Source organism: Phasianus colchicus, chromosome 12, assembly GCF_987193195.1.
Source record: "Phasianus colchicus chromosome 12, bPhaCol1.hap1.1, whole genome shotgun sequence".
Lineage (NCBI taxonomy): Eukaryota > Metazoa > Chordata > Aves > Galliformes > Phasianidae > Phasianus > Phasianus colchicus.
Window position 1 is genome coordinate 7018003 of NC_143447.1, and position 15512 is coordinate 7033514.

At 43.1% G+C, this 15512-nt stretch overlaps 1 protein-coding gene and 1 long non-coding RNA gene across 8 annotated transcripts in view; one reads left to right on the top strand and one right to left on the bottom strand.

Moving 5' to 3' along the window:
* Positions 1 to 13871, bottom strand: part of CHRFAM7A (CHRNA7 (exons 5-10) and FAM7A (exons A-E) fusion) — a 41119-nt gene extending 27248 nt beyond the window's left edge. The window contains exons 1-2 of one of the 2 annotated variants that reach the window (XM_090148793.1): positions 13541 to 13871; positions 11967 to 12106 (exon numbers count right to left, since the gene is read on the bottom strand). In XM_090148793.1, the coding sequence (XP_090004919.1) occupies positions 11967 to 11984 (18 nt within the window). In that variant the 5' untranslated portion in view covers positions 11985 to 12106; positions 13541 to 13871. Of the gene's footprint in view, positions 1 to 11966; positions 12107 to 13048; positions 13358 to 13540 lie in introns of those variants that run through there. The other variant, XM_031616471.2, reaches the window with a different exon arrangement.
* Positions 1 to 15512, top strand: part of LOC116244643 (uncharacterized) — a 126607-nt gene that overhangs the window by 85330 nt on the left and 25765 nt on the right. The gene's annotated exons all lie outside the window — the stretch shown is intronic.

Below are 15512 nucleotides of genomic sequence, written 5' to 3' on the forward strand. Positions count from 1 at the left end.
GACAGAGGAGGCATCTAAACAGATCCAACCTCTTGAAATACAAGAAGAAGCTATGTAGATACTTGCACACATTAAAATGCCAAAACCACATCAAAACTTCCAGAGCCTTTCTGAGAAAGAAAAAGCTTCTTGTGCTTTTTTCTTGTGCAAGAAAGAAAAGAGTACTTTCTTGGAAACTAAAAAGCTAATCAGTTTTCAGTTCATCTTGAGCAAATTGAGCACTGTGACTTGAGCAAATAATTCTGTCATACAAGATTTCATCAGGTGAGGGCTAAAAAGAGAGGCAATTTTGTCACGCTGTCTTTTGCTGCAGGATATCAAAGTCAGTATGACTCAAGGGCATGAACCAAAGGTAAAACAAAGTCAGGAAAATACGAAGTTCAGCCATCAGTAACATATTTCATCAACACAGCTAATGATTCAATATACTGGCAGAACACTTCTACCCACCTGTAGGACTCCTTAGTGAACAAGGAGCCTGTCAGCCATGACAGCTATCTAGCAGTAGCAGTGGACTTTTGACTACCCTGACTCTACATCTGAACATTTTTGTTAACATATCTCTCAGCTGCTACCAGAACAACCCAAGCATAGGAAGCTTCCAGGAGCTGCTGTAACTAGTGAAATTTAAGACTTAGCAAGCAAGAATGGCATTAATCACTTTCTGTCTTAATTCAAAACTTAGTATCAGGTAGGTTAGCCCAGCTGTTAGAACATTTACTAAAAGGACAAAAAAAAAAAAAAAAAAAAAAGATTAAGTGGGACTTAAAAACAGAGTGAGTTCAATTTTGCTTTGAAAACAGGATCACCTTCAGAATATAGGAAATGTAAAAGTAGGCCAGATTCTCATGTTAAAAGAAACAGTGAAAGAGAGGCAGGCTGGAAAATAAAGCAAGCTTGTCTATGCTATCAGCTTATATCTAATAACAGATACAAACTAGTCTCAGAGATTGACCTTCTAAAGTCATATCAAATGGTACCTTGGGAGCCTCTGAGACTTCATCTTTGAGTGATAACCATCTTGAGTAGCCAAAGCCAGGAGCAGACATAATTTTGCTTGGAATGGTCAGGTCAGAAGTCTCTGTAGAATTGCTTCTAACTGGAGAAATTGGAGGTTTTTGCTGAGGATAACCCAGACTGGCACAGGTTGCTGCCACTACCCCTTTTCAGTTTTTAGGACTGTGAGTTGCAATAAATGGCCACTCCGTGATTAACTTGAATACTTCATATTATATGAGAAAGGAACAGAGCTTTGCTATAGGGAGACCCTCTCCTGATCTCCCTTCTTTCATTTGTTATGCACTGAGTACAGCTTATTGAAGTGCCCTAAATCTCTAGCTGGGCAGAATGCATGGCAATTCTTTGGCACATTCCCAACACAACCTGCTGTCCCAAGCACTTTTCACAGTCTTGGAGGATGCAGAGTGGGAATTGGTTTCCATTACATTTATAATCTCAGAAAAGTTTTGACAGTCATGCTTGCCATTGCCAGTGATAGGGTTTTGACCTGACAAGGGCTTGAGATTTCTTTCTATCTAGGTTTCACAGAAAAGGAGTGGAGATTATTAACAGCCTCATGATGTATCATTTCTGTTACCATGAGGATGTAATTGTAATAGCAGTCATTTTTGTTTTTCAGTACATCATTATTAATATGAGGTTGTATTTAGATTTGAACACATTTATCTGTGCAAAGACAAGCAGGGATCAGGCTAATTGAATGAGCAGAGTACAGCAGAGCTAGTGCCATGCTTCAGAACATCTTACATAGGGGAAAAAAAAAAAAAAATCTTTTGAAGAGCAAGGGAGGGAGGTTGAATTTGTTTCAATTGAAGAATTCCCATGATTCACTGTGGGTTTCCCCCAGTTTAATTGTTACATATTTTACATTAGCTAAAAACCCTGTTACATTTATTGCAAGCATGCAAGGTAATAATTGCATGATGTCACTTTATTTACAAATACATCTTGATTCAACTGTATCCCATGGCAGACTCCAATTGAGAAGACTAAACCCTGAACTAGCCTTAAATATTGGCTGTAGGTGTTACAAAAATAGGCAGTCTAGCTCATAACTCATGCTGGTTTCTGGAAAGTGCAGAGCATTCCCTTGGCTTAGAGGGAACAAAAGAGCTCCCACAGCCCTCCTTCCCAGTTAAAATGAGGGAATGGGAGCCTTTGAAGCTTTATTTGCCTAGAGGTTAGCTGCAAAATATAGAAGTTGAAAGGTCAGGTTCCAACATCTTGATGTAACAGTAATGCCTGGATAGCCTTATATCAAAGGATTCAACTACATTTTATTCTTTCTTATCTCTGTCTTTCAAAGTGTAGCCAAATTATACAAGAAGTAGCTAAAAAAAATTCCTGTAATAGTAACATAAAATGTAACTCTAGATATCTCTAGATGTCTCAGGGTCTCTGTTCAGTCTAGGATACTGACGCGTCACTGTGGCAACTAAAAAATAGTGATTTCCCTTCATCCTCAACCCCACTGTGTGCTTTCAAGAAGTCTGTAGGAACTTTGTTACCTTCATGTCCTCATCCTTATCAAGGTTACTTGAACTTTACCAACAGATTCAGAATGAAAAGGGAGAGTGGTTAGGCAAAGAAGGGAGAAATGCAGACACACAGAAACAGGATCCTCTTTTACAGGATCTTTATTTTCAAGCTTCCCTGAGAATTCACATCACTAAAAAAGATACTGAGAAAGCGTGAGGCTGGCTGAGAAGAATATGCTGATGAAAATGAATGGCGTGTCTCTTTCTTCCCAAATGCAATAAGCATCATGACCAAAATGTCAGAACACCTACACAGTCCTTCAGGCTGCTGTTTTCAGCAACACAAAAGAGCAAACTCTCTCCTGTGAAAAGAGCATTTCTGCCTGATGCGGTCAGAGATGGAGCGAATGTGCCAAAATCCATAAAAATACTAATCTGAATTTCTTGAGCTCAGTTTGGTCAAACTCAGCAGTGCTCATTATTTTTATTGTCTTCATTCTTGCATTTAGTGCTTTTGGTGGTGATGTGCAAAAAGCCTGCTTCTTTCCTCTTGAATACTTAACTGACACAACTGTGTAGCTAGCAAGGGTAATTGTGGGGCTGCCAACCACAGAAATCTCTTAATGCTCACAGCTGAACACAAAAAACTTGCCAGAACAAGTCCCAAGTGGCAGTGCTGTATAACTAAACATGTATGGGGCCACTGACTTTGCACATGCTTATCAACAGTCATACACATAACGCGGAGATGTGTTTATAGGCCATTCTGAATGTGGCTTCACATCTCTGCTAGACGATTTTGGAGGAATGAACTCAATAGATTTCATATTCTTTTGTTACTGCCAATAAAATGCTTTATTCTTATGCTCTGAGCACATCCCAGGATAGCTGTTGTTGAAGCTGGTGTTAACAACCCTTCCTTTTTACAAATCAAACTCTGGTTTCAGTGACCAGCCATATGTATAAAAGCATAAATGAAAGTTGCATCTGAATTTAACTGAATTTAGGCTTCTTCTAGTTATTCTTGGAAAATAATCAATTGTAATGTTGAAAAAATTAAAAATTCAACATAAATTAGTTAACACAATAAAAATAAATATTCAGGTATTTAAAACTCCAAGTGAATTTAAAAGGTTTGTTTTCCTACATAAGTTCTTGCACTTACACACTGCCTGCTGCCAACCCATTGTGAAATCTAATTCCCATATTTTCCCCCTCCTCCTTCCATTTCTTTTAAGTTATCTTTAGCTTGGGAACAGTTGGGTCTGTTGAATAGCTCCATAGTCTATTCAGGCGAACGTGGTGAGGGGTTCTGGAGAAAGATTCAAATCTGTATCATCTAAATTTGAAGTAATTAACATTTAAATGTTTCTATGTTAATATACTGTTCATAGATAGAAAAGTGTTTGCTTGCTTTCCATTGGCAATGCTTTGTTCTACTGTTGTCAGTGCTATTTGATTTGCAAATTACTGAAAACTTTTTATAGCATGTGCTTTTCTGAGAAAAAAGCAGTCACTGTATCTGTGCAGACCGAAATGAAAGAGGATAACACACACTTAATTGTTCAGGAGCCATAATCCACCTGGACTAGCAAATAAAAATGCTAAACCCACACCAGTACTTGACTCCAGCCCCCGACTGGCACACAGGTGCTCCAAGGAGTGCTCTAGCAGCAGCTCCTGGCTTCCCTTGCCATCAGCCCTGGACATGCTGCAGCACTCCTCTGCCAACTGGGGGACCCCACAGCTCACGTTACAGGAGCAGGGCTGAGGCTGTGCTGCTGAAGTGTGAGTTTCATCTAGGAATTTGTCCAGCCCACAGCATCTTCCCACTGCACTGCCAGGAGCCTTCCAGAAACAAGTGGGTCCAGCACTCGGACTCTGCCCCCACGCCTTTACACTTCAGTCAGAGGCCAATTACATACAGCAAGAGTCAACCAAATTCCCATCTTTACATGCACAGTTAAACAGGCTTTGTCAGTGAGGAGCAGATTACAGAGTATGTAAGCAAGGCCATGTGTGCATAGGGATGCAAACTTTCATCATAAGTCGCATTATCACTTGGTATCTGCTCACTTTTTGGGTGAATGGGGCATCTGTGATGTACCTAGAAAACTAAGTACTAAGCTCACTGACTGAGATGACTAGGTAAAAGAAAGATGATGAAGAAAATATCAGCACCAAAATACAAGGAATAAAAGAATTTAGAAGCAGGTGAAAAACAGCCAAATCCCACAAAGATACAGCAGCAATTTCTCTTAGCGATCAGTATCTCACCACAGCAGGGTTGGAGATGTGTTATCTGCTGGTTTCAATACATTAATTTTCAGAATATTTTAGTCTGTTACTTGAGAGATCTATTCTTCGTATTCTGTTATCATTCAGGAATTCTAGTAGCTATTAATCTGATTAAAAATATTGAAAATCATATTCCAGCACCGTTCTGCTTTTCTAAATTCCAAGGGAGAGATCACAGTAGAAAGCAAATGGCCACAAGATGAAAGTGAAAATATTTTCTCTTTTCAGCATGGAGGGAATAAAAACCAAGCTGCCAAGTGAGAGGAAAATAATGCTGGAAAAGACTTTTTCTAATGTACCCAAATGAATGCTGAAATTAAAAGAATAACGCAGATTTGTTGAGCTTCTGCCACAACCATTGTTTACAAAGAGGCTGCTGAGGTTTGATAAACAGCTTAGGAACTTCCCTAGCACAATTTCTCAATAAGCCTGTTGATGTGTTGTTTTATTTGCCTTTCCAGATTTAAATTTCTTTTTCTTCCTTTTTTTTCCTTATTTTTTTCTTTTTTGAGGAGCTGTTTGTTTTATAGTCTGTTTCTTTACAGAACCTGTTCTTCTCTGAATGTCAGCATAATTTTCTCTTTAAAATTTCAAAATATTTCTCATTACTCTCTTGCCCAGTGGGTCCAGGGTGTTTGATTGCAACTACTGAGCCTGCAGATTCTTATGCAGAGGCTTTCCTAAGTGCAGGATGTAAAGTCATTGAAGTCAACTGTATGCTTAGACACTGTAAAATGAAACAAGGACGAAAGCTCTTGAATATATAAATCTAAGTCATACAAGTAATCAGGGCAATGTAGGATGAGCAAACTTTGACTGAGTTCAGAAAAACATAAAAAGTTTTTGTGTTTTCATTTTTTCTTTGGTCTGCACAAGTGAATTGAACAGCCTAAAGGAACAGGACATCTCTTGAGATTCTGCTATTGCTCACTAGGTACAAACAACTATTCAGCACTTTGCTTTCTCCTAACTAGAAATTTTAGAAGGACAAACTGGAAAATAAGTGAAAACTGTTGTGTAGTAAAAGCTTTAATTAGCTAGTTAACGATCTAGCTCGCTGCTTGCTCGATCACATCAGCATTAACAGCAAGCCAAAGGGATAGGGAAACGCGCATCAAATCAAGTCAAGCCAGTCCCTTCATCTTTACAAGACAATGTTTAATTCTACTGTTGTCCTCAATATTCTCCAAGTCCCTACCAACTGTACGTAATCTGCTAATTTAATAAAAATATTCCTTATTCATCTTCTAGGTGATTAATGAAAATAATTAAGGATGAGACGGGTTCCTGGGGAATCACACCATGTATCTAAATCCCACCATTTGGTCAATGAACCACTGACAATTACATTGCCATTTTCTAACCCATTCTACAATCATAACCTTACCCTCTAGGTTTTTTTTGTTGTTGTTTTGTTTTTTTTTTCTGAGAATGTTATATCAAAAGGCTTTACTAAAGTCAGACTGCATACCTTGCAGCAAGTAGTCATGTAATCTGATATACATCACTAGAAGTATCTTTATGTAATGTGCCTGATTTTGCTGAAGAATGAAGAGTGCCTTATTCTTCTAGAAAGTTTTTAGTATTGTTCCCAAGATGGAAGTTGGGAAATTCTGATCAGATGTTAGATGTTAGGGAAAAGTTCTTACCTTGATGACAACTAAGATACTGGAACAGGTTGCCCAGGGAGGTTGTGGAGTCTGTCCTTGGAAGTACTTGACTGGACACACTTCCGAGTAGCATGATCTATTTAGACATATTTGGAGCAGGGGTTTGGACTAGATCACCTCTGGAAGTCTCTTTCAAACTCAAATAAGACTGTTTGATTCTTCTTCTTATCTAAATAGCAATAAAAATGGAGTTTGAACTATCACTGTAAAAGTCAGTGATTTCCAGTACTTTGTTTCCATTTCTGAGCAGTGATTTGCAGTATAAATATAAGGCCATTTGGGGTTAATTTCTAAGGTTTCATGTTCTAACTTCAGGGGAGGGAATTCCCACAGATGTTTCTCTTAACTCCACTAACTTAGAGCAAACATGAATATCTTGGAAAAATGTCATTTTAGGCACAGCATGAATACCTTCTCAGTCACTCTATTTGTTTTTCCACGCCAGTCCTTGTTGTGCAGGAGCAGCACCGCTTCTGCGTGTATTCCTGGTGCTCACTGTAAACCAGTATGTTTAGAATATTCTTCTCTGATGTTATTACTGAGATGGGTGTTAGAAGAGAAAGCATGAGTGTTGGGTGCTTGCCTCCACTCAGTGCTGAAGAAAGGGGCGGCTGTAATTGTATCCAGGGTGGAAACAGCGAAATTCAGGAAGCTGATTCACAAAAATGCATATACCGAATGCTTTTTCCAAAGCATAGGCTAAGTTCATACTCTATGCCAGCAGTGAAAGCCAGAGGCCAAGGACCAGTGTTTTGTGCAGCTAGTGGAGTTTCCATCAGCTGAGGTGCAGAGAAAATAAGTAGCTTCTCTGCATCTTGTCCTGTATTGTTTTGACACTGTGCTGAAACTGTGACCACGAGCAGCTGTAACTATCCACTGATCCTGCTTCCTCTACAGCCACTAAGGAATGCAGATATCCTCAGTGTTTGCTGTTAGGATCTTCTTCCCATGCTTATTCTGAAATTTTGGTTAGTTCCCTTAAGTCAGATGTTTCCATACATTTTCCAATTCAGATCCAGAGAAACGTTTATTATGCTTATTAGTTCGATACATATTGCTTTCCTGCAAGGAGTTTTGAACCAAGATTTCAGCAAATCATGCAGGAAGTAGTTTTCTTTTTTTCTATTTTATCAAACTTTGGCATTTCTTATTTCAAGAAAATTGAAGTGAATAACTATAAAAACCAAAGGGACCACTTATTTCATCTTCTAATATTCTAGTATCTCAACTGTCCTTAAAGAGCATTTGTAGCCAGTTGGCTGTCTCCATTTTGTTTTCAGTTCAGAACAATTTAATTGTAAATTTATTTGCAAAGGTTTAAGAGCACCAGCTTTCTATTTAGCCATATAGGAATAAAGTGAACAGAATGATACCTATGATCTCTCCCCTGACTTGACACAGAAGCTTCCATTATTGGTCTTTCCACTTCATCCCTCTGTCCTCTTGCACCTAAATTCCAACTTTCTCCCAGAGCCTTTGCTGTCTGTCAGGCCTACCATGCAGGTGGTCCCACCTCCATTCTAAGCACTCCCCACTTTCCTAGCACTCTTCATTAATGTGTCCCAAAACTGCTTTTCATGTGCTGCCACTGTTTCCCCCCCAGTTAGCAATGCTTTCCATAATTTGTTTGTTTGCATTCACACTAGACAGGTCATTAGCTTAGTCTTCTACTTGACTAAACTAAGTTGGGAGCATTTTACGCATACAGTTCCCTCATTTTGTAGTCCTGATACCCATGTGCATATAGATGTTCAATACCAATAAAAAGGTCTGCAAGGATAGGGTAGAAATATCTGCTCATTCTTGGAAGAAAAAGGTTAAACTAAAAATGTAAGGTAGGAAACCTCCACTGTACTGGGGAAGGGTTTCACGTACTGTTACCCTTTTGCTATCAGCTAAGTCAGAGCAGAATGGCAGAGACTCAAAGTAAAGATACGAGCAGCTGGGATTCCGCCTGTTCTGCAGGGGATGTTTCAGAGCTGCTCTGGTTGGGTCTTGCTCTCAGTTCACCTCGTATCAGCTGAGAGGCCATTAAAGTGAAAATATAAACTGCAAGATAGCGTGATGTGACATGTTTTATTTCAAGCTTGTTACACCAGTAATTGTTACTGCAAATAGCTGTCATTCCCACCAGTGTTTGCTTTTTGTTGACAATGAAGAAAACTCATTTGTTTTATAGTGTGAAGCTTAATTTACTTCATGGTTGGTTTCTTTCTTTGCCTGTCAATCCCAGATCTCAGAGAAATAAATGCAGTCAGATTTATAGCAAGCAGAATGAGCTGTAACTAAACTGCCAGGACAAAAACAGCAGCTTCTTAGTGATAATGAAGGGGATTTTTTTTGGAAGGCATGGAGGATCAAAAACTCCTTCTGAATCGCATTAGCCGTGACTGCCAGTCATGGAATGTACCCAGATTGGCCAGTGATCTGTGGGTATTTGCTCTTCAGTTCTACTTTTTTATTATTAGATTGGACAACTCCAGAAGGTTTTAACTCTGAAGCTGACCATCTGCTGGTCTTTGGCCATTTGTCTGTCCAACAGCCATCCCCTCATATGATACAAGGACACAATTATACCTGTGTGAGGAGTATGGGGAAGAGAAAGCCCCACTCTTTAACAGATGTAGAATTGCAAGGGAAATCTTTATGGTAGAGATTCTATTCTTGGAAGAAGTCTCCAGGGTGTTCAGTTAATCCCATTCAGGACTCTTTCACCAATGATTTAAGGAGGACTTCTGTAACATGCGTCAGCAGCAGGAGGATTTGTCATACAACAAACATTTCCCAGGGTAGTTAATATTCTAAAAGATGTTTAAAGTATTCAGGCCAAATAGATCTATATAGAATGACATCAGAGCTGCTCCAAAAGTAATGCCTCCTATTTTATTATGTTGGCCCACAATGTCAGAGGCAAATATTGAGGTTGAACCTTCCCACCAATATTCCATTACATGTTGCTGCTGTGTGACAGATGGCAGCAGAGGAGCAGTCTGACCGAATGGTGTCTGACATGGAAGTGTGGATGAAGTAAAGGGATGCAACTGAATTCCTTCATGTGGAAAAAATGGCACCCATTGACATTCATCTATATTTGTTGAACGTTTATGGAGACCAAAGAGTGGATGTGAGCCCAGCGAGGTGGTGGTTGGTGCATTTCAGTAGTGCTGACAGTGACAGTGGGGCACCGATGCTGGTGCAGATTTTAATAAGCGTGGCATACAGGGTCTTGTTCATTGGTGGTGAAAACGCATAGCTAATGGTGGTGCCTATGTTGAACAAGAGTGTTTGGCAGCTGAGAATTTGCTCTATCAAACAGTATTATTGTGCTCTTTGTACTGGTTGTAGTTTCCCTGGAAATAAATAGGAGGCATTACTTTCAGAGTAACCTATGTATCTAGTAGTGCAGACAGTGAAAGAAGCAAACAACAGAAACCCCAAAGCATCCAAGTTTTTTTCTTCACTATCAAAGTAAACCAAGTACTGGATAAATGTTTCCTGAACACACAGTTGTACAGAATCCTTTGAAGCAGACCTCACAGTCCTGTACCAGAGCAGAAGGTCCTCCAGCAGTTGGAGGCTGCTCCCCAGAGGGAGCTGCAGGAGAAGGCAGTGCTAAGCAGTGTGTTTGTAGTTGGAATGGAATTTTATTGAATGCTGGTGTAAGATCCAGTTGAAACACCATGGTCATGATTTCTGCAGGAGTACATTAAAATATGTTTTGTTTAAGTGCTAAGTTAGAATAGGCCTTCAAAGTGGATAAGCTTTCCTGGATATTCTAGCCTATTACTGCCAAAGATGAAAATCTAATTAAAACCAGGCAGATAGGAAAGCACAGCCACAACTGGAGACTCCATCCAGCAGGAGTTCCTGCTGTTTGCTTTTACTTTGCATAACCCAAAGGCATCCAATTAGAAGATGAATCAAGAAATTAATGTATCACTTGTTAACACAGTATCATTTATGGGTTTTGTGCTTTTCCTCATTTCCTTGCTTACTGGTCTGTTGTGACTCTTAGTGTCTAGATTCACCTAGTACTGCATCTGCAGTGTTCAATCCACTTCTTTCAGAATCTCTAAGCTCACCCATAATAAGCATTGTTAACAACAAAAGCATGCCCACATACAGGTAATGCGATGCTCCTGTCACTGCATGAACCACTGATACAGGCTTTTATCTCATGTCCAAGTTTGGGTCAAATAACCATTGAGCTGTGCACTGCTAGCTCTCAGGTGTCCATGCAGTACAGCCATAGCCAGTGTGAGCCTGTCTGCCAGCACCTCTGGCAATTGCTGTGCTCTGCACAACGCGTTCATCTCTTGCCCTCATTCAGAGAAGCACACTCCATACAGCTCTGTTGGCTGGCTGGTATTGCACATATTGTCTCAGCTGCTGCAGACAGGCTGCAAGTGATGTGTTTGCCTACAGGCCTCAGTGGTGCTCAGACTAAAATAGTCACTGATTACAATCACCTACTCTCACTTCAGCAAGAAGTAAATGTCACAATTGAAATACATATTAGACCTAGGATGAAAACTAGGATAACTCTACAAGTTGCAAAAACATTTATAGAAACTGTGAGAATTTAAAGCTGCAGAGTTCTATGTGTGTACTGACCTTTAGATACTACATGAACAATGCCTGGATCTTGGCAAACAGCAGCCTGTAAGGGAACTGAATGCAAGCTACTTGTCATGAATAATCCCATCCTTTTCCTGAATTGTGTGGTGCCTTGAACTTTAAGCATCTAATAGAAAGAAGATGGAATTTGGAGGGAAACTACTAGTTTAAAGTAATTATCTTCTTTACTAGTGGTCAGAGCTGGCTGAATTCAGTACAGTTAAGTGCTGTAAACCTGCTTACATGTACAGTTTGGTGTGCAGCTGTGACAGAATAAAGCTTAAATTACTCATAACGGAAACCAAAAGATCCTGCCTGGCAGGCACTGCACAAGAACATCCATCACTATACCAACTAACTGTGGCTGTAAATAAAGCAGATAAAAACTAAGTAGATAGAATTTAAAAACCTTTAAAAAGTCTAAGGAAAATTAGAAACAATATAATTTAGATTTTGGACTGAACATCTTCTTCCTCCTCTTTGCTCTCCCATCCCCAGATAAGCAGCTCTTCAGTGACCACCAATAATCACTGCCTTTGTTGCTGCATATTCCCCCATGGGCTGAACTTGATGATCTAAGTACAGTTAAGGATTCAAAAGGCAAAGTATAATAAAGGTTGAGTTTCATTTATGTATTTAATACAGGTAAGAGTGTAGGGGAATACTGGCAAGAGCTCAAGGAAGGAGAAAAGCTTTACTGTTAAATTAAAATTTACTTTTTTTTTTTTTTTTCTTTTTTAAAGGCAAAATTTGGCATTGCATCTACAGTTATGTGTGCTTTCCAAGGTCTTGCAGGTTTCCTTTCCCACCACGTATCTCCATTCTGGGAAAGGAAAAATCCATCTTCTTAAATAAACAATTTCCTGTCAGGTTACAGACTCACCACATCCATGATCTGCATGAGGCTGAGAGTGAAATAGACAGTGAGCGGCTGGGAGTCATTCGCAACTGGTCGTTCCAGAGGGTTGTAGTTCTTCAGCAGCTCCTTGTACAGCTTCCTTTGGAACTCTCCTTGCAGGGACTCTTTGGGCATAGGAAGAGAGAAATCATTAGGATTCTGCATTGGAAAGTAAGGCTCAGACGTACGTTCTTTTCATTCTACCAGATATTATGTAGCTATTATTACTTTACATGCTGCATTCTTTGAAAAACAATTCATGTAGTTCATCAGTGCAATGGCAAAATGTTTTGCCGAATGCATTACCACTCTTTTCATCCCAAGGGGGATTTCCCTTCTTGGCTGACCAGCAACGGTAAACTCGAAATGGCACTGCCCCTTTGTCAACGCACACACTTCGGTGTGGCAGTGAGGAGCGATGAGAAGGCAGTGCAGTGCATTTTGGCACTTGCCCTGGCACAGCTATAACAGGGGGGCAGAGCACAGGTATGGCAGGGAGCATCAGCAAGACAGTGGAAGAAAAATGGCTCCTGGTGAGGGCTGAGCCTTGCACCCCGACTGCTTCGGACTGAGAACTCTTCGGGCGAGTACTCTGCTCTGTTCTCTGTGCAGTCAGCTATCAGCAAAGCGTGGGTACCGGATCCCTGGCAGGGATGATAGGTGCTACATTAACGTACGTGGTAATATTCAGGGATTTCTGTCCTATCGAATCCAGGGAGGATCTTTATTCTGCCATTTTCTATGGAGGGAGAAGGAGCTCTGCACGGATGGAGCGGAGCAGACCGGGCACAGAGGCAGTTTCGGGAGGAAAGGAAATCTGGGTCAGAGAGGAACAGGTCCTCTAACGTGCCCGCTCCCGTCCCCACTCCAGACAGTTTCCTCTCATTTTCGGTCCCGAACTTCCCCCTGTAAAGCAGCAACGGTGCCCTGGGGGAGTTTGTCCGTCCCTCTCCCCGCTCCGTCCCTCTCCCCGGTCCGCTCCCGGCAGCGCGGGGCCGCGGTGCAGCGAGGTGCCTCCAGCCGCCGCGCCCGCTCCCGTGCCCGGCCGTGCCCGCGGCCCCACTCACCGCGCACGAGCCCCGCCGCCGCCAGCAGCCACAGCATCAGCGCGCGGAGGCCCATTCCGGGAGCCCGGCAGCAGCCGGAGCCGGGAGCCTCCGTCGCCGCCGCGGACCTCTCGTCGCCCGGCCCCCTCCTGCGCCCGCGCGGGGCTCTCCCTGCGGTGCCGGCTCCGGCAGAGCCCGGTGCCGCCCGCTGCCGAGGTACGGCTGCCCTGCCCGCGCTCGGCGCCGGCCGAAGCGGGAGCGGAGCCGCTAGCGGGAGGTTACCGCGGGCGGAGCGGCGCGGCGCGGCGCGGCGAGCTCCGGCGTTATAGAGACCGGAGCGGGAGCCCCCTCCCCGTGAAAGCCCGCCCGCAGCCCCGGCAGCCCGCCCCGCCCCGCCCCGGGCTGCCCCCGAGCGCTGCCCGCCCGCGCCGCCCGCAGAGGGAACGGCGGCGGCACCCCGGATCCCCAGGGCCCGGTGGGAGCCGGATCCCCAGGGCCGCCCTCCCTGCTTACCCCCTCCTCATCCCGGGGGCTCGGTCTTTCTCCCGTGCGGTGCCATCAACAGCGGCTGTCATTGTGGAAAGCGGCCCCAAGGGCAGCAAGTGACCCGGGCGGGAGAGCGCCTGTCCGGGCTGAGTGGAACAGCGGCAAGGAAACAGTGTGGGGCTCCAGGTGGGAATTCAGCTTTGCTGAGGTCTTGGAGAGGAAGGAGGTAGGCAAAACGAAGTACTCTCCCAAAGCACGCATGGCTGCTCAATCCTCAGCAGAGGTGCAGGGCCGTGGGGTCAAGTGTGCACTGGTTCGTCCATATACAGAAAAAACAACCCGTGCTGAGGAGTGCTGTGTTTAGCACTTGACAAACACGGAACTGAGTGAAATGCTGCCAGAATTCCTGCCTGGTGTAGGTGCACCCTGCAAGCTGGAAAGCAGGCCCAGAAAACTCAGTGCGTTTTGGTGATCATGAGGTTCCCATTTGCACTGACATTTGTGACAGTGTGTAGGTGGTCAGCCCAAATCCCCGAATCCCCAGTCTTCAGCTGCTGCATTAAACGAAGATCCAGGCAGCTGCATTCAAGGGAGGATGCCAATGAAGAGCCTCCCCTCTGCAAGAGATAAACTTCTTCCAGTCACCCAGCAAACAGCAGGCGATTAGCCCATGTTCATTCCTAGATTTTAAAGTCCAGGTAATTTGTTTTAATGTGTTAAGTGCTGATCTAACTTATGGAGGCACTGTTTAAATGTTTTTACATGTTGAGCTCAGGACCAGATGAACGGAGGCAGCCCAGCACATGCATGCCTCGGTCATTCGGGCACTAAACATGGCACAGTAGAACCATGCTGCTTTGGAATGAGCCAACCTGAAAATCAGCAAGTGGCAACAGTAACTCTCCTAAAGACCAGCTCACATAGGAACATACCCTGATAGAATTCTCAGGTGGTTATTGTTTTTCTAGGTTGAGTTTTATTTTAGTTTCAGGGCGGTTTTTTTGTTTGTTTGTTTGTTTGCTTGCTTGTTTTCTGTGCGATGTTGACCTTCCTGGAACAGCTAGCAAAGAGGAGGAATGTGTTGCTAGGAGCTCCATGTTCCTGTCTGAGCAGCCGAGTGTTATCCATTTGTAATGAAACCCTTACCTGGCAGTGCTCTGAGCACCTGGCTTTTACCTCTTCTTGTTTTGGAAGGGAACTCCCTTCCTCTTCCTCCTGTTATCTTACTGCTGTTACGGCACAGATACCTCAGATTATTTCTAGGTGGACAGTCAACAGCAGAATTGTTCAGACAGCAAATTTGGAGAGGAAATGTACAGTTCAAGGCTGACCTCTGCTGTTGGCTCATTTTGCTCTGCACATTGTTTTGTTGACAGCTGCCTCTCCCCAGCTGGTGAAAGCAGGATCACAGTGAAAGCACTGGGAAGCTTGCACAGCCCAAGGTCCTCAGGAGCCCTTCTCTTTAAGCCACATCAGCCTCCATCTCCAGACTTGCTTGCACCAGACCTCTCCCTCTCCTTGCTTCTTTGTTCCTTCTAGGCCACACGGCCCAGAGGAGGTGGGCTTGCTGCCTCACAGAGCTGCTGTGATGGGGCACCAGTGCTTCCAGGAGTGTCTGTATTGTACAGCAACTGGGAGTGCAGAGTGGAAGTACTCAGAGCCGTACTGCTAAGGTTGCCTCTTTCCTCCTCCAGCTCACTGGCCAGGAACTCATATTCAGAATGACGTCTTCTGAATTATTACTTGTTTAACAATAGGAAATCTATTAGAATTTAGTAGGCTTGCATAAAATACTCAACAGTCTGTGGCCAACAGAGTCTCTGTCCTCAGCCTCCAGCTCCTGCAGAGATAGAGTCCCATTCCTCCCTGAGCTTTAATTCTTCTTTGTGTTTGCATTATCCAGCCAGATGATTTGGAGAGAGCCATCACCTCTCCTCAGATAAAGCTTTTCTAGATGCAATGATGAGTGCAAATTCATCTCACAATTACAGGCTGTAAA